Source organism: Cebidichthys violaceus, unplaced genomic scaffold (assembly GCF_023349555.1).
Source record: "Cebidichthys violaceus isolate CVI_PGR_0920_01 unplaced genomic scaffold, fCebVio1.0.p SCAF_413, whole genome shotgun sequence".
NCBI classification, from domain to species: Eukaryota; Metazoa; Chordata; class Actinopteri; order Perciformes; family Stichaeidae; genus Cebidichthys; species Cebidichthys violaceus.
In genome coordinates, this window is record NW_027176610.1 from 1 (window position 1) to 18,344 (window position 18,344).

General features: G+C 40.9%; 1 protein-coding gene across 1 annotated transcript in view; it reads left to right on the forward strand.

The window, feature by feature from the left end:
• The first annotated feature begins 6 nt into the window (after positions 1-6).
• The window catches only part of LOC137886132 (DENN domain-containing protein 1B-like), a 37,064-nt gene continuing 18,726 nt past the window's right edge, over positions 7-18,344 (forward strand). The window contains exons 1-3 of the mRNA XM_068728416.1: positions 7-828; positions 9,717-9,842; positions 14,400-14,501. Of these exons, the coding sequence (XP_068584517.1) occupies positions 14,454-14,501 (48 nt within the window). The 5' untranslated portion in view covers positions 7-828; positions 9,717-9,842; positions 14,400-14,453. The remainder of the gene's footprint in view (positions 829-9,716; positions 9,843-14,399; positions 14,502-18,344) is intronic.

Genomic DNA, 18,344 nt, shown 5'->3' on the forward strand with positions numbered 1-18,344 from the left:
ACAAAAGTGACAAACTAGAAATTCACACACTATGCTGCCTCCCCCCCCACACCTGCCTGCATCCTGCGCCACACTGAAATAATAGCTGAATTTGTCGCCATCAGAATGCACGCAGCACAGCACAGCATCACTGTGTTGTTGTTGATGCATGAGGTTTTGGTGCTGTGGAAAATGTTTGCGCAATCCAAATGTTTCCTCTCAGTGCCATTCTTCATTTTGTTAGCGTGTGTGTGTGTTACAATAAAGATGTCCTAATATTTTTTTTTTTTCCTTCGCGCCATATTTCATCGTTAATCGTAAAGGAGTGTGATGACAGTGTGGTTTTAAATGTGACCGCTGTGCTTTCTCCTTCCTGGGGCTTCAGTACAGAAAAGACTTTGTCTGCTAGCAAACACACCTGGGCCACAATTAAAAAATTTTTTTTGAGTAATTAACCAAACTTTGTTATTTAAAATATGTAAAACCTACATGATTCTACCAATTTTCAATAGTTAACACAATAAATTGCTATGAAATGCTAGATTGTAAATAAATATTGCTTAAATTCCATTATGTAAAAAAAATGTTTTTTTATATTGTCAATTATATAAAAACTTCTGATTGGACATGTCGTAATAATATTTAGTGTTGGAGATTTGTTCCGTATTGCGAGATGTTTCGAGTTGTTTTAGTTACTGTGGCGGCGTGTGCACGGTTGCTGATGACTCTGGACATTTCCTCCTTTAGAGAGTACGCAGTCGATCACTGGAGGATGTGGTTATTCTGAATGTAGACACCAACACCCTGGAGAGTCCCTTTGATGACCTGCACAACCTGCCCAGTGACGTGGTGAGAAACACACACAAGTACACACACACACACCTTCCGGAGCTTCTCAACCTTTATTGTCTCATTACGCATGACACACAGAAGGTTCATTTTTCCTCTTTCACATCGAGACTCACGCCCATGTGCACACACAAACAGAGAAACATACACAGACAAACACATACACATGCAGAAACTTGTCAAAGTACAGCTCTGTCCCCTCCCCACATCATTAATCACTGCAGTACTGGCTCCTCAGATTGTGGCTGTCTAAAGTAAACTCCCGTCGCGTCGTATGACGCTTGAAGGCAAACAGCATTCCCCGACCATCAGAGGCTTGTGGGAAAATGTGCAACTCCCTTCCCTTCATCTCATCCATTCTAATCATTATTTCACAAAGTCTTGCATTTCTGCCTGCCCACTGGCACGTTTCTGAGAGCGGGAGATAGGAGGAGGGAACAAGGCAGAGAAGAGAAAAGAAAAGGCAGAGATGGGTGATTTTCTAGGGGGAGATAGTGGGAAGAAGGGGGCCAATTACCAGTGTGGGCAGTGAAGCCACCTGCCAGTGCATCGTCTCTTTAATTAATGGAGCACTGACCGGCGTCAGTGCTCCAGGAAGCATCACCACGATGTGCGGGTCACTCGCACATTTATACACACATTCACACACACATATCCTCTCATATGCACACACAAACACAGAGAACGACACACAAGGTTGTCTTCCCCTTCTTTGTCGAAGGAATTTATTTGTTTAGCTGCTTTTATGGATGTATATATTATAGCCCCTCTGTGAGGCCCCCGCTGAGGCTGCGGACTCACTTTTATCTGCACTGCTAACAGTATATTCTCAGGTTACACCGCCTACCGGACTCCTGTCCTACCCGCAATATATAATTCAATCCACTGCCCAATAGACTCCAGACCCTGTCACACTCCCACACTTCTCTGGTTCTCCTGATTTAGCACTGCTGCTCAGCCTAGTACGGCTGCTAGTGTGTATTAATGCCTCCTCACAACCTGCAATGATGCGATCTTTCCCTACATTTTATACAATTTCCTGCCTACTTTTTTAGCCCGTTTGCCTGCCTTCCTTATCGCCTGCCTTGCTGCCTGGCTGCTCGAGTTTCATGACACCTGTCTGCCTTCTTGTCTCTCTCTCACAGTACTTACCACCAGCCTGGACGCTTCTTGCGCCCGCTGTTTGCTTCTCCTGCCTCTTTGCCTGACTGTCTGTCTGGCTACAGTGCCTTCTTCTCACTTCCTGCCTGCTTGCTTTTCTGCACCCAGGGACTCGAGCCCTGAATTAAATTGCAAACTGAGCTTGTCATAAAAAGGAGTCAGGGCTTTTGAAAAGCGACAGAAGCAGTGAGAAAAGCCTTTGTCTTTGCCGTGTGATAAATTAAGTGGCAGACTCTGAGCCTTTTTGCTTTGATCCCCTACTCACCATTTTTCCTTACTAATGACAGAACATAGCCCACATATCATGTCAAATTACACCACCTGAAACGGAAACCACACTGGCATTAATATATTTATTGCAACAAATGGTTGTTGTTGTTTTTATTCCGATTCATTTTTTTTTTTTTCCTGTCTCCTCTCATCTTTTCACCGGGGCTAGTAGATTAATAAGGAAGCGAGCAGGTACTAATTGAGTGGAATTCCAGGTCTCTTGTTAGTTTGCTTGTTAGTGATGAGGACATGCCACATGGCATTTGATGTTTGTGTTTACACACAAGGAGATGTTTGAGGCATTGTTCAGTTTGTCAAAGAGGCCTGAAATTTTGATTAATGCCGAGCGAGTCTCTGCCTGGGCTGAGCTGCCGCGCGATGTTTCGAAGCTATTAAAACACTCTTCATTTCTCTCTAATTCTCACTGTAACACTGGCTACTTAACACTCAGGCTTTATGCAGTGTGAAACTGAAGCCCTGAGACCAATGAAGTAATGATTATTCTCACTTTAAAAAGCCCAGCATCACTTTGCATGAATATAAAAAGCATGAAATGGATTAAAAGGTGAAGGCCACAGGCAGTTTTTGTTCGTCTTTCAAGTCTAACTAAAAGTGAAAACAAAGCACTCTGATTTAGATTTAAGCAAACCTTTAGAGATCCGTTTAATTATGGCAATGCAGGCTGTGAGCACATGTGGACTCTATTACGTGGCTCGGCTGACCAGTGGCCGTGCTTTTAGCAGGTTCAGAGTTCACAGTTGTCCTGAATTAGCCGCCTTCTTTCAGACAGGACCCCTGCACCGGCTCCACTAGGGCCCGCCCCTTAATGGTCTTTTCACGCAACTTCACACATAATATTTTAGATTTATTGACTATTACAAATGCTACCATGCCAGTAGCGGTTCCGTTTAGCAGAAAAAGGAAAGATCTGAATATCAGAGTAATTGGTAACGGGTCAAAAAAGGATGCAACAGTCTTTTGAGAATAACGATTGACATTTTTAAATTGGAAATGTCATGTGAATCAAACGTTCAGCATTAATTGATCTTTTGTTCTGGATTCGTCTTTTTAAATGCTCACAGAATGTGTTGACAGTGGCATTAAAATCAATCTCTCTTTTTTTTTTTAACCTGTACAATTTGTTTTGTATTTATTGAAATTCAATCTAAGAATTTCATATATTAACCAGTATATTTACGTATCTCGGTATAAAAAATAATGCAGATCAAGGAACTATTTTTGTTGCTTTTTTTGAGTCTGTGCTTTTCTGTTTTAGCTATTTAGTTATTACGCTGGTTATTTTAGATAAACAGTGAGGTATTATTAGAGAAATATATTCCTTTTAAATTTATTTTACATAGTGTATTTTTAGCAGGATTTTGCATATTCTAAGATTACCTAAGTTGAACTGAAAGTTTCAATAGTTTTTACACATTAATAAATCATATTAATCTCAGAGAGACTGCTCGTGTCAGTAAAATCAATGTGTTGACAAGCACACTGAAGAAATATTCAATAAAAACATTTTTTTCCCTGGAAGATCAAGGTATTTTTGTTTCTCTTTCTGAGATCCACAGTTCCTCTTCCACACAGAGATGGTGCTGATAAAGTTATAATTGGCTTTTGGTTGGTGGAGCTGTTTACCGCGCTAGTCATTAAAAGTATCCAAGAATAGCGAATTAGGAGTCTGTTAATTCTGAAAACAAACAGTGTGTGACTGAATCAGATTTTTATTTGATCCCGGCAATTGATCTCAAACCAATGACGGGATTTTTTTTTTCATGTATTATTCTTTCTGTGCCACATATTCAAGGTGAGGTGCTACAATGCAGCTTACATCTTTATTTTCAGATGCTCTCTTTCACATCACAGCCTAATTCCTTCTATTCTCCTCCTCTCTGCCTCTCGCTACTTTGCTGACACCGTGTACCCATACATTCCTAGCCTTCATACATTTGATCATTTGTATTCCCAATCAAGGGGGAGATTTAAAGCGTACACTCCTACTTCCTGTATTTCAAGCCTGCATTTGGAGGTTTACAAATGAATGAGGGGGTTGAGGTTGTGTCTGCGCGCCTCTCCTGAGATCACCTGGCACACTTAATCAAACATTGCGGCTTTAATTTGGTGTTCAGTTTCCAATGCTCCCAGAAAACAACATCTACATCATCATCTACAACAGAGTACAGCCGACAGCAGGCAAACACTCACACTCGCAGATGCACCGACACACCGACACACACACACACAGGGACACCTACACATTTTTCGGCCAGGAATGTTCATCAATGACATTCAGATCTAGTTCAGCAGTAAACGTTTGCTACTCACAGATTTTTGGTACGTCCACCAGATTGTCCCATTTTCATTTTAGATACAGCGGTGTGTTTTTCATTTCATTGGTGTCTTCCCAGTATAGCGGAGCCACCTATAGTAAAGCTCCTCACATGTTGTTCTAACTAGACGTTAGCTCAGTGCTGGGAATGCGGTTGCTCCACCTCAGTTACATACTGTACTTTACCAGAACCAGTCCTGCTGTCTACAACAGATAATAGCAAGATCCAAAGTAGTTTTGTTGTTGCTATTGAGTCTCGACCAACTGCAAATGTAGATATGTGCTCATTTGAGACATTATTTTACAGGTTATGATTGTTTTAGATGGCGCTGAACTGTGCATACACTCTCTCTGCAGTGTTACAGCCTCCCATTTAATCATGTGGAGTTGAAAAGCTGCACTTCATTTTCACATTCTCGTTCTGCCGGCGGTTCACTCTGGATTAGGAGTCAAAAAGAGAGAGCAGCATCACCCACTGCGTTAGTTATTGAAGTGAGAGATGACATTTAGCTGTAGTTAATTATGTATGCAAAACTCAGCCGCTCAGCTGCTATAAGAGGTCAGCTTGACAAAGTAACCCCACACCGGGGAGAGTCTCATGGCAATGAGATAGCCCTATTAAAACACACACACACACACACACACACACACACACACACACACACACACACACACACACTGAATTTGTTCTCCCCCTTCCTTTCTCACTCTTTTTCATTTCGCTTGACTAACTTATTGTGTTGCATGTACTTAACAGCAGATCAACATAGTGAACGACTAAGAATTGTATGTCTCACGGCGTGCCTTAATAGTTTGTCCATTTCAGTCTTTTTTTTGTTTTTAAATATTTATTTTATCACATAATTTGGCTAATTTAATATTCATAATGTTTTCTATCATACCAAAGACTAGAGGTTAGTGGTCTTATGTGTTAGTTATGAGAGATTATAGTAAACTCCACCACATTAACTTCAGTAATATCCCCATTATTGAGCAATTTACTGCAAGACTGAAAATAGAGGTTAATTAAAAAAATAAAAAAAAATCATTGAATACCTAATATTTCTTTTGAATTGAACGAATGTATTTCATAGATTGCACGCTATATGCTCATTGGCACAAGTATGTGTGTGCATGAATGAGAGTATTTGCCGGTTCTCTGTGTGTCTTTGTTCTGATTTGTGTGTGTGTGTGTGTGTGTGTGTGTGTGTGTGTGTGTGTATGTGTGTGTATGTGTACAGTTCAGACTGCAGCACATCAAAAGAAAGCGGGAGATTTTCATAACTATTTTTTTCTTTGTAGTTCTTTAATTGCGTCCCCATGGCTTTCTTTCCCTGGACAGAATCTTAAACAAAACAATTCTTTTTTTGTGAGAAGAAAACCCAACTTTTTATTTATTTATTTTTCTAACAACAGACAAGTGTCAGGGTCGTTATTTAGGAGGGTTTTTTATGCTCTAGTGAAAATTTAGAGGAAAATTCTAAATATATTTTCAGAGTTTTGTGAGTAACTTTTTTTTCTCTCATTTACCTGTTTTTCATTTACTCAGTAGTGAATATAATATTGTCAGCCAGGCTCTTACCTTTTTGTCATGTTTTTTTGTTTTGTGTTATCAATACGTCCAGATATTAATTAACAGCAATGACCAGGTTTCATGTACCGTGTGGTCTGACTGATTATATGAGCATATGAACAGATATAGCTTGTTGTTCTGCAGAACATGAAGTGATTAAAAAAAATATGCTCAGGTTATATGCTATTATCAGGTTGAGTTTCAGAATAGGCAGTAGAGGTTGTCGGCTACTTCATCCCTTACAGAGACAGTCAGAGGTGTTTTGTTTTTTTTGTCAAGTAAAATAATTTTTGATGATACCGCTGTAGGTGACACCAGGCTCAGCGTGTGTCCATGTGTACACATGCATGGACTCACACTTTCACACAGATGCCTGGTGTCACCTACAGCAGTATCATCCCGTACAGTCAGGCAGGGATCATCATTGCACCTGCTAATTACCATCTCCAGCTGGAGAGTTAAATGGAGATCTGTTCTATGTCTGACCTCTGACCCCATGCTCTTTATGTGACGCATTTCAAAACCCTGTTTGGGGCTGGCTGGGCTGGGTCTTAATGAGGCCCCATGTATGCCCTCTGTGGGCTGTGCGCCTTAGATGCCCCACTTTCATCCCCGACCATCTTCCCTTGATGTAAATTGAAAAGATCACAGCTATGGGGAGAGGACCTGTACTGGAAAGGCCTCTCTGCATAGATTATGAATATCATAACTCAACAGTTTTTTTTTTTCTCCCTCTCCCCCAACCACCCACTCCCCTCTCTCCTCCTGCCTCCCCTTCCCTGTACAATGCTACAGTTCTAATTGGACCCAATGGGGGACTCTCTGCCTTTGATCTCATCACCGCCACTGTGACTTTACACTAAAAAATGTCACTGCCAAATAGGGTTATCACCTGTAGAGCCTGGCCTTCCTCTGATGCCTGTACGCATCTCGTTAGCTTTACTCAAACTGTAGAAGTTAATTAGTTTGACAGAACCATTACCGTGGAGGCATACCTGATAATTGTGGTATATACGCCATATTCAATATCCAATTACTAAACATACATTTATTTTTTTGCGTCTGATATGTGAAGGAGCGCCCCATAGACTGTGCTCTGTTTCTCTATTAGCAAAAATGATATTCTGCTATTTGTCATGCACTTCTACTATATATGTTATATGTGACAGTTTAATTTATTACCACATGTGACAAAAGAAGAATATTTTCATCATCATGCCTCGTCTTACTTGTGAATAAATGTGAAACTTTGAACTTATCACTTTATCACCCATTTTTCTCTGGCTAACAACACACAAGTGATTGTGTCCCCACCTCATTAAAAAGTGTTTGCCACTGCAGTGCTCTCACCCGTTCAAAGCTGCTGTACAGAACTCTGTGTGCAGAGTAAACTCCGCTGCTATCCCGTCTTCTCTGACAGTCTTTGGGGTATGCCTCCCCCACTTAGACTGACATTGTGTTCGCTTTGATTCTCCCCCCGAAAAAAAAGACAGTTTAATGATTTGCGCGGATGAAAAAAAAAATCAGTGAAAACGCACATTAACATGAAATATTAATTCCAAAAAGGGCTTTACATAAACATAAAAGCATTTAGCACAATGAGTGAATATGGAGATGACACTTGTTAATTTAACCGTGATAAACTTCCTGTTTGATGCCTGCGAGCATTTGCAATGGCAGTGCGGGGACGTTGTGGAGAGTGAGAAAGCCCAGGGGAGAGGAATCCACGCTGCTCGTTTTGTCTTTGTCCCAGTTTAAGACTGCCACTCTTTCTGTCTCGCTTTCTCTCCTTCTCTGTTTCTTTCCGCCGGTCCTCTGTATGAGCTGTGCTAACACTTTGCTTCTCCTCCCTGAAGTTTTTTTAATTGCAGATGCCAGACCACGATATCCCTCTAACGCTGCAGCTACACAGCATGATACTTCTGGCCACCTCTGATTAAACTAGACCTGATCAAAATCGTATCACATTACAGAAGAAATGGGGTCATTTAATGGTTGACACCAACCTCAAATTTTCTTCTGCTTTAATCTCTTTCTTTCCTTCCTGCCCACAAATACTGTTACATTAAATCTAGTTAAGAATAATGATATTGATAATGGTATAGAATGATGTTCTATGTTGCTTCGCAGAGCTGGACAGGCCTGACAATTAACACAATATATGACACACACTCTGAACAAAGAACCACCAGAGCCCACAAAATGTTGCACTGTATAAAGAGGTGATTGAATTGACTGGTGAAATATGCAGTGTAGTGTTAAATGTAATAGACAGACTGTTAAACAAAATCCTTGTTGTTTCACTCACACTTTTCTCAGTTCAGCATGTGGAGTCAGTTTTCTCTCTCCATATTCAGAGCCAAAAAGATAAAAAAAATTGTTACCTGGAGTGCTTTGATCTGCCCTCTTGTAGTGCCCATGAGCAAGACACCAAAGCCTAACCAGGCACAAGCACAGTACTGTGTAGGAGACACTCTTATGAGTTCTATATACAAAGAGTTGGCATTAATTGTTGCATTTTATCTTATAATATGATGTTATGCAGTATAGAATTAAATACATTACATTGCAAAGTTATTCAGTGAGGATGTTTCATTTTTACATTAATAGGTTTTTATTTAAAATCGTGATCCAAGCCCATGCTACTGCTAACAGCGCGCACCAGACTGTATTACAGTAATCTAGACCTCCTGTGCAACCCAATCAAATGTTGTGCTTTTGTGCTACGCTGGCACAGCCCACACAGAGAGCAGCGGTCCCTCGCTGTCTGTGCCTCCTCCTCGCTCTGCCACAACACAGTCAGACTACTGCTGAGCAGGTGAGGAGAGCCTCTTGACAACTTCTTCCTAAGACTCCCCAGGGCCCGGTGGCCAGGGTGAATCTTTTGTCATCCTAAAACAAGCTTGGGCCTGCTGCTCCTCCACTCTCGCCTGGAGTCCTGGAGACAGAGCCAGGAGAGGGGGAAATAATTAAAGACATTTTATGTCAAGAGTCCCTTTCTAGAGAGAGTTCGGGAGAGCCAACAGGGGAGGGGAAAACAGGAGGAAGAGTAAGACATGGAGGGAGAAGCGATAAAGCAAGAAGGTGATGGGAAGTAGAGTGGGGGTGGCGGCATGGAGAGAGAGGGTGAGAGTGGAAGAGCAAAGATGCGAGTTTCCATTTCCTCCCCCCCTGTCCCCGTCCTCTGCTCAATTAGCAAAGCAGCAGGTGCTCCCAGCTGCACAACAGATAAGCTAGGAGGAAAGGCTGAAGCTTTTCCCTTTCTTTTCTTTCCTATTTTGAGATGACCTGCAAATGTGACACTTCACACCCAGAATGGGTTAGCTGTTTCCTCTACCAATTTCAGAGGTGATAATTTAACTTTTACCCCCCCATCTCTCCCTTACCACCCTCCCACCTCTCTCTCTCTCTCTCTCTCTCTCTCTCTCTCTCTCTCTCTCTCTCTCTCTCTCTCTCTCTCTCTCTCTCTCTCTCTCTCTCTCTCCCTTTCCCTCACTTTCCGTTTCTCTCTCTTTCTCGCCCACATTCTGCCTTTATGTTTTCCACCAGGTGTCCTCTCTGAAGAGCAAGCTGAAGAAGCAGTCCACAGCAACAGGAAGTGGTGTGGCGAGGGCCTTCCTGAGAGTGCAGGCCGCTCTGTTTGGATCCTACCGAGATGCCCTCAGATATAAACCTGTAAGGATCCAGAGTCATTAGTCTCCAGACACCTTTTTTTGATAACATATGAAATATAAAGGCCATAGATTACATTTTCATTCACGAGCAGAATTAAATATTCACAGACAAGAATATAATGTATTTGCTCGTCAGACTGTGTAACAGGCAGTAGCAATCTCAGTTTGGGTGAGTTGAGTCAAATTTCACTGAAGTCTGGTTAGACTGGGGCAGTTTTGACTGAAGGTAAAAGGTGTGTTTTTCAGTTTGAGCGCAGAGCTAAGGTGGGCCTGTCTGAGGCAGTGAAATGTCAGGAGCTGAAAAGAGTCAGGACGTTCTCTTTGAAGATCCCTTTTAGCCACTTTTGGTGTTTTACTCTCCTTTACTAAGCCCCCCTAACATTTCTTTTCTGGATCTTTTCTGCTTATCAAGTCTGAGTCAGAGCAGAGCAAACTACCGCATGTCCTGTTTGTCAAATAGCGAAGCCTTTGTTCCTTTGGCTTTGAGATTAATTGGACTTTGTGGACTCCCAGAGTCAAGATGCTACATTATTGATGCTGTCTCTCTTTTCTCTGTATACAGACAGTATATGAACAAACTGCCTCCCCTCTGACACAAGCACTGAGAGTCAGTGTTATGTGTGTGTTAGTGTATGTGCAAGCACAACATGCAGTCATTTCTCAGTTCACTCACGCTCCAAATCTGTGTCGTTAACATACATGCACACACATAAACATGCACAAACTGCACATCTGCTTGCATGAAGATTCTGATGATGCTCCCTGCGTTCTGATATTTGTGGAATATCGCTCTGCTAGTGATTGTTCCGAGCTGAGGAAAAGATCTTCGCAGACAGAGTTGAGCCGAGCGCTGTGGTTCACAGGCCCATATGCCTCGACAGAAGGAGGGGTGTGGATGTTTGGTTGGAGTCTTGCTGAGTTGTAAATTAAACAATACTGGGAAATGATAATGAGTTGAAAAGCAATCGGCTGATTAGAACACCATTTCTTAGGTCATCAATTTCAGCTCACGTTGATTCTCTTCCAGGTGCTTCTCACCTGCTCAGAGAGCAGCACACGCATGTCGGGCTAGAAGAACCTGAAACAGCAGTTCAAATTAGTTTCCATCACCATTGATGAAGCCAAGTTGGGTGGGTGGATGTGCATATTCCATTGGCGTGTTCTCGGTACTATTTAGGGGCAGAATTAGCCAACATTCTGCTCAAATGGGCTTGTAACCAGTTGATGACATCCAACCAGGTGTGAAAACTCTGAGGAGAAGAGGTCGGGGTGCCATCACATGTTTAAAAGCTGTCAAGACTGTTTTATACACAACATCCTACACAAAGTATGTATGTATGTATAGAAGATTTATATAATGTGTCCACATACAGCAGGAGTCCTGCACAAGAACATGCAGGTCTACATCAAGGTGCGATTTATTTTTGGAAAAGGAGCATTTTGAAACATCAAGTTGTAAGATTTAAACAAGTGGTGTACATTCAAATACACATTATAAAACAGCTGTATGAAACAACAGCTCGTTTTGGTTTATTCAGTCAGAAAGCAACCTTCACATAACACACTCGATTTACATGAAATTGACACATGTAGTATTTGGAATTTTAGTCTTAAATTTAAAGAAGCTGTTGATGGTCATTCAAATGAAAACTCAATGATACCAATACTCTGTTTAATTGTTTAAATCCACTTGAAATAATTTGTACACATTAATTAACATAATCTGTCATTATAATCTCTTTAAAAACGTTACATATTTAACAGTCCAATAGAAATTTCTACAAATTTACCAAAATCTACAATATACACGTGCACATATATATGTACATAGATGCATACATATATATATATAGCAGCGTCCACAGTTAAGATATATATAGTAAATGATTTTGTAATTTTCATAGATTTCCTGAAAGCTTACTGTGACTTCAGTTCCCCATAGATCTGAACATTCATCCACAGAGAACTGCCAACTTGTTCTGGCATGTTGAACACATCTGCTGCAGGATGAGTTTCTTTTTTTGTAGAATTGTTTCTATGGCTGCCTTAATGCTAACAATCTCATATATAACATACATACATTTCATAAATTGATGTCAAACATGAAACATGGATAAACTTGTAGCTGTCTTCACAGATTGTATTGTCTATGGCCAAATATTACAAAAAAAGATTCTATGTCTATAAAGCAGGGGCTTCCGTTTTATTTGAGTGCTTCAAAACTTGTTTCTTATAAACTCTGACGAGATGAGTTTCATGCTTCCATATACGAAGGACAGTCCAGTTGATAACTAAAAACTTTCAAAAACATTTGGTGCAATAGTCCACCTACTCTTCCCCGTTCTCTTTACAGCGTGCAACGCGGCTCCTTGTCGCTGTAATTGTGTGTCCACAGTCCAAAAGTCAAAATGTATGGAAGAAACGTCATGTTTTTAGGTAACGAAATAATCTGCTTCAATCCATATACACTGCCTGGCCAAAAAAAAAGTCGCCACCAAAAAAAAAGGTCACACACTCTAATATTTCGTTGGACCGCCTTTAGCTTTGATTACGGCACGCATTCGCTGTGGCATTGTTTCGATAAGCTTCTGCAATGTCACAAGATTTATTTCCATCCAGTGTTGCATTAATTTCTCACCAAGATCTTGTATTGATGATGGTAGAGTCTGACCGCTGCGCAAAGCCTTCTCCAGCACATCCCAAAGATTCTCAATGGGGTTAAGGTCTGGACTCTGTGGTGGCCAATCCATGTGTGAAAATGATGTCTCATGCTCCCCGAACCACTCTTTCACAATTTGAGCCCGATGAATCCTGGCATTGTCATCTTGGAATATGCCCGTGCCATCAGGGAAGAAAAAATCCATTGATGGAATAACCTGGTCATTCAGTATATTCAGGTAGTCAGCTGACCTCATTCTTTGACCACATACTGTTGCTGAACCTAGACCTGACCAACTGCAGCAACCCCAGATCATAGCACTGCCCCCACAGGCTTGTACAGTAGGCACTAGGCATGATGATCCAGGTGGCGACTTTTTTTTTGGCCAGGCAGTGTATGTTGGCATTTAGCCGTAACAACATGTTCACTGCGGCCAAAAAATTGTCTCCCGATAGCCGCAGCGAGGCTCGCACCTGTAAGAACGAGGCTGTCTAGCAGGAATCTAACAGCACCATACATTACATTTGTAGTACCACAATAACACTAAATAATTTCCCCCAATTTTGTAGGGCAACAATGTCATACAATTTGATGATTCAAAGCTTCATGCAAAAACTTCAGAGCTTCAAATGTGAAATAATGACATTCTATACAGCCCTATCCCTAATGCTAACTACTCTTATGGATCACAGAGCAAAGTTTTAGTAAGCAGTCAACTGTATTGGCTGGCTACATACAGTTAAGACATATTTTTTTTTTTCACTTTAACTGCAAGTTGTCCTATTGTGCTAGGCAACCATGGTGACCCTCTTAAAATAGATCAAATTAATATGGCTCTCTTTCTTTGGTGGCCTGTGTGTACTAAAGGGTTTTGTTGGATAGTGATGTGTACACAGACCTAGCCTTAAAGTTGACTTTGGAAGGTTTTTTTTCAGTAGCAATTAGTTGTTAGTCTCGGCATGCTATTCAGTTTGGGTCGCTGCAGTATGGTCGGAGGCTGTAGCAGCCAGATGGAAACTGCAAGCTGATTAAACTACAACAAGCTACTTTCAACTCGGCTTTACGAGAGAATAAGCCTTAAAAACTTTTAGTGATGTAAGTGGAGCAGTATTTCTGTGATGTAATTTGGGCCATTGGTATCATCCGCCCTTCCTCGAAAATGTAGTTAGTCTCTGGTGTTGTTAAGTTGTTTTTATGTGCCACACTGTGCTTGTAGCCTAGAACAGACAAAGCACATTGTTTTACGCTAGAAGAATTTAGAGCATCATTGAAATATGTGAGAATTATGTTAATTATAAAAAAAAACTGAATTGGAAATGACTGTAGGGCTGCGTGTGATTGGCCTGCAGTGGTTCTGTTGTCATCCTCCATGTCTAGCTCACAGGCCAACAGACATGATGTAAGAAATAGTAATAATGTGATGACGTGTTCATGGGGAGTACTGGAGACTTTACTAGGACCCAGTCTTCTGGTCCAGGGGAGATCGTTCATTTTAAAGGGACTGTTTTTTTTTCTGTTAATACCCTTCCTTATCTTTCTTGATCCTTCCTCTTTCCTTCCTGTCTCTCGTTTTGACTTTTTTTTCTATTTTTTTTAGCCCAGTGAGCTCACTAATGAAGAAATCATTTGAAATACTCCTTGGTTTTTAAGAAGACTTTTTACACTGCATAATATAAATATAAATGATGCGATCTTCTTAGTGCTGTAAATCATATTATAAACAACATTTATAATACGACCCCCTGCCTTTTAAGGCACCACACACATCTGCCTTTGTTTCCTGTGGCTCAAGTAAACATGGAGATAAACAGATTGGTACAAAGAAAAGTGGGGAAAAAAAATATATATATTATATTTGTATTGTAATTTTTGCCAATAATGTCGCTGTGGACTCCTCAGGGGGAGCCAATCACTTTCTGTGAGGAGAGCTTTGTGAACCATCGATCGGGCACCATGAGGAACTTCCTGTCTATGGCCGTCAACCTGCAGCTCTTCAAACAGGTACAAACCGCTGTCTGTCTCTCTGTGTGTGTGTGTGTGTGTGTGTGTGTGTGTGTGTGCGTGTGTGTGTGTGTGTGTGTGTGCGTGTGCGTGTGTCTCTGTGTGTGTGTGTGTCTCTGTGTGTGTGTGTGTGTGTGTGTGTGTGTGTGTGTGTGTGTGTCTGTCTCACTGTGTGTGTGTGTGTGTGTGTGTGTGTGTGTGTGTATGTGTGTCTCTCTGTGTGTGTGTGTGTGTGTGTGTGTGTGTGTGTGTGTGTCTGTCTGTCTGTCTGTCTGTCTGTCTGTCTGTCTGTCTGTCTGTCTCTCTGTGTGTGTGTGTGTGTGTGTGTGTGTGCGTGTGCGTGTGTCTCTGTGTGTGTGTGTGTGTGTGTGTGTGTGTGTCTGTCTCACTGTGTGTGTGTGTGTGTATGTGTATGTGTGTCTCTGTGTGTGTGTGTGTGTGTGTGTGTGTGTGTGTGTGTGTGTGTGTGTGTGTGTGTGTGTGTCTGTCTGTCTGTCTGTCTGTCTGTCTGTCTGTCTGTCTGTCTGTCTCTCTGTGTGTGTGTGTGTGTGTGTGTGTGTGTGTGTGTCTGTCTCTGTGTAGGTGTGTGTGTGTGTGTGTGTGTGTGTGTGTGTGTGTGTGTGTGTCTGTCTGTGTGTAGGTGTGTGTGTGTGTCAGTTTCTTAAAACCAGCATGAACTACTCATTTATGTCATATTGTAACAAGTAAAAATCTATCTGACCATAGAAAATGTTTAAATTTCGGACATCACATTTACCTTTATGCATCAATCCTCCTTAGATCATAATTGATAATATTAATAATATTATATACTGTCATGTACATGCGTACATTGACTCTATCCTGTAAGCTGCAGGCCGGAACAAATATGATGAATGAGTGCTCATTTGTGTTACTCCGTCCTCTCCCATCAATGTTTATTGTTGTTAATTTTTTGAGCAGATTCTATATTTAGAAGGGTAAAAGCATTTTTACAGTTGTCTCCCAGCACCACTTGTGCTCGGCAAACTCTGGGCAAAGTTAGCATTTAGTATCTTGATAGTTCAGTTGTTCAGACTAAGGAGAAGAGAGAGGTCTGGGATTATAGACGGTTATTGACCCCTATAAACTGTTTACTCTGGTTATCTCTCAAAACACTTATGTTATTTCTTAATGTCTCTCTGTTTGTTCAATTTTGCCTGGTGTACAAACAAAACTACGATAAGTCAGGCCTGTTATATGTATTTTACTGGACAAAACCATATCAAGGTTGTATTCTGTCTTTAACATGTATGCACGTGCCTGTAAAATACAAACAAAAAAACGTGGCCTGAATTTTTACTTTGTCCTTGGAAAATGTAAAAATCCACCGCAAGTAAATAATCCACTATGTTCATGTTTGTATTTATGTACAGTGAATGTAGAGGGTGTATGTGTGTGTTTGTGAGCGTGTGAGCAGGTATCCTTTATTCATGTGTGGCTACATGAGTTTCCCTTTAAAATCACTCATGTATACTTAATATGTTTTCATCCCCAAATCCCTTCAGCACTACTAAACTTAGCTAAGCCAGAGCCGAGTGGAGAGGCACCTCTGGCTCCGAAGAAAATTTCCTCTCAACCCTTGAATTCTTTTTTGGTGCTCTCTGACCCGTGATAGTAGTGTGATTTACCCCCGAGAGTTACAGCACAGCAGTCCTCAATCAGCCTTTTGTTTCTCTGGACACTCTGCCTCGTCTATAATTTTCCCAGGCAGAGCAGATAGCGAGCAGCAGTTCAAAGCATCCTCCCGGGCTGGCTCCTGCCTCAGCGGTAGCATTGGGAAACAGGCCCTTATCTCCTCCTCCTCCTCCTCCTCCTCCTCTCTAGCACGGTGGATGGGGTGAGCTTATCTCCTCCACTCCTCTTTCGACTAAAGTGAGAGAGGCCAGTGGTCCGCCCGAGCCCTGCTCTGGCCATGACCCACATCCGCTCTCAAACACGCAAACAATGCTCAACTTGCGTGGCCACACACATGCACACATTCGTTTTCATATGCATAAGTACACACTCATGGACTGCGAAAGTTTGGATTATTTCCATTTCTTCTGCTCCTTGTTTTGTTATTGACTGTTTTTTTTTACCAATGTGTTATTTTGCACCTAAATTCCAATATATTGTCCTCATTGTCAGTGTATTGCACATTATTCAAAGGCCTGAAAGTAGGACTGCTGTCTTATTAGTATGCCATCTAATTAAGAAAACATGAATAGCATTTGGCCACACACAATGAATAATACACTTTTACTGCTATAAATTGTCATATATATATATATATATATATATATATATATATATATATATATATATATATAAAATAGAATAAAATCCCAAAATGTTGCAATGCTAATATTACAAAAGGAGCAGGGATGAACATTTTACTTCCATTTTTAAAAGGTTAATTTAGTTCATTATTTAGTTTGAAGTTAACAGTTTCTGGTTTATTTCCCAATGGGATTGTTGACACAGGAATGTGTAATCAAACAGGTTGGGCTGCTCAATTATCAAGCAACAATTATTAGTGCTAGGCTAGACTGAAACATGTCTAATACAATATACATTTAATTATATATATTTTCTAATCAATTGCACACCATGGCCTTTAATGTATGGGATTTGGCACTGTCGCCTAAACGCCAACAATAATGGGTCAAACTTGAGCCAAATTCAAACCATATTTAGGAATTGGTAGACCACAACACACATTACACACGGGGAAGCACACACGCAGAATGTCGAGGTGTTACCTGAGTTTGAGGTGTTACCTTTTCAGCAGGAAATTGCTTTTCTACAGGTGATTTTGTTTTCATTCCTTTTAAAGCAGTTCTTTTGCTTCACAAGTATTTTCAGTTTTATAGATGGAACAGCGAGAAGTTTTTTATGCAAATTCAGTGAAACATTAGTAATACTGTTTTTAGCTGAGTGGCCTAGTAGACAGAGAGACTATTGTGTGCTGTCATATGTGTTTAGGGCCATCAATTACTTCCAATAGCCATATTAAAATGTATTATTGCAACATGTTGGATAAGAACACCTTCTTGTGAACTACAATGTAAATGTCAAGTGCATTTACGTTGTGTGCTAAGGGGACAAAAAGCAGAAACAACAGTCCTTTTATCTTTTGCCTCTATGACATATAGACACTAAGCCAACCCTTAAAATATATATATATACACATACACACCTCTTAGAATGTCACAGTTTCACCTTCTAACACACTTCCGTTCTGTTCCTGTTTCCTGTGTGCTCGGTCCACCAGCCCATCTCTGTTCAGAACAGAACAAGTGGGAGAAGTCTTCTAAAAGAATGCGGGGGAAAGCCTGTCGACGTTAACCTGCTTCCTATCAACCATTCTCAGCTCCTACACACTCACAAGCGCACACATTCATGTGTGTGTATTGTGCTAGCAGAGACTGATAAAACAAAGTCTCTTCCTCTTATTGACAAAACCAAGCCGTACACAGTTATATTGAGTCAGTAGGGAGACTTATAGTCTGATAATTTACTGCCAGGAGCCTTTGTAGACAATATGCGTCCCATCAATCAATAATCATCCGTCATTCTCCGTCTGTATGAATGCAGTAGCCGAGCCATTTACCGAAAGGGGAAAAGGTGTGTCCTTGCAAAACCAAATTATCTGATTAAAAAATCTGATCATGTAGTTGCTCCATATCACAGCAGTCACAGTAAGCTGGAAAACTACTTTTTACTATAACCAATAGGAGTAATGGATAAAAGTAGCTTCCTCCTCCGTGTTCAAGCCAGGGCTTTAAAATGGCTGCTAGATGCTGGCTCCACAAACTCTCTTACTGTAAAGAATTAATATCA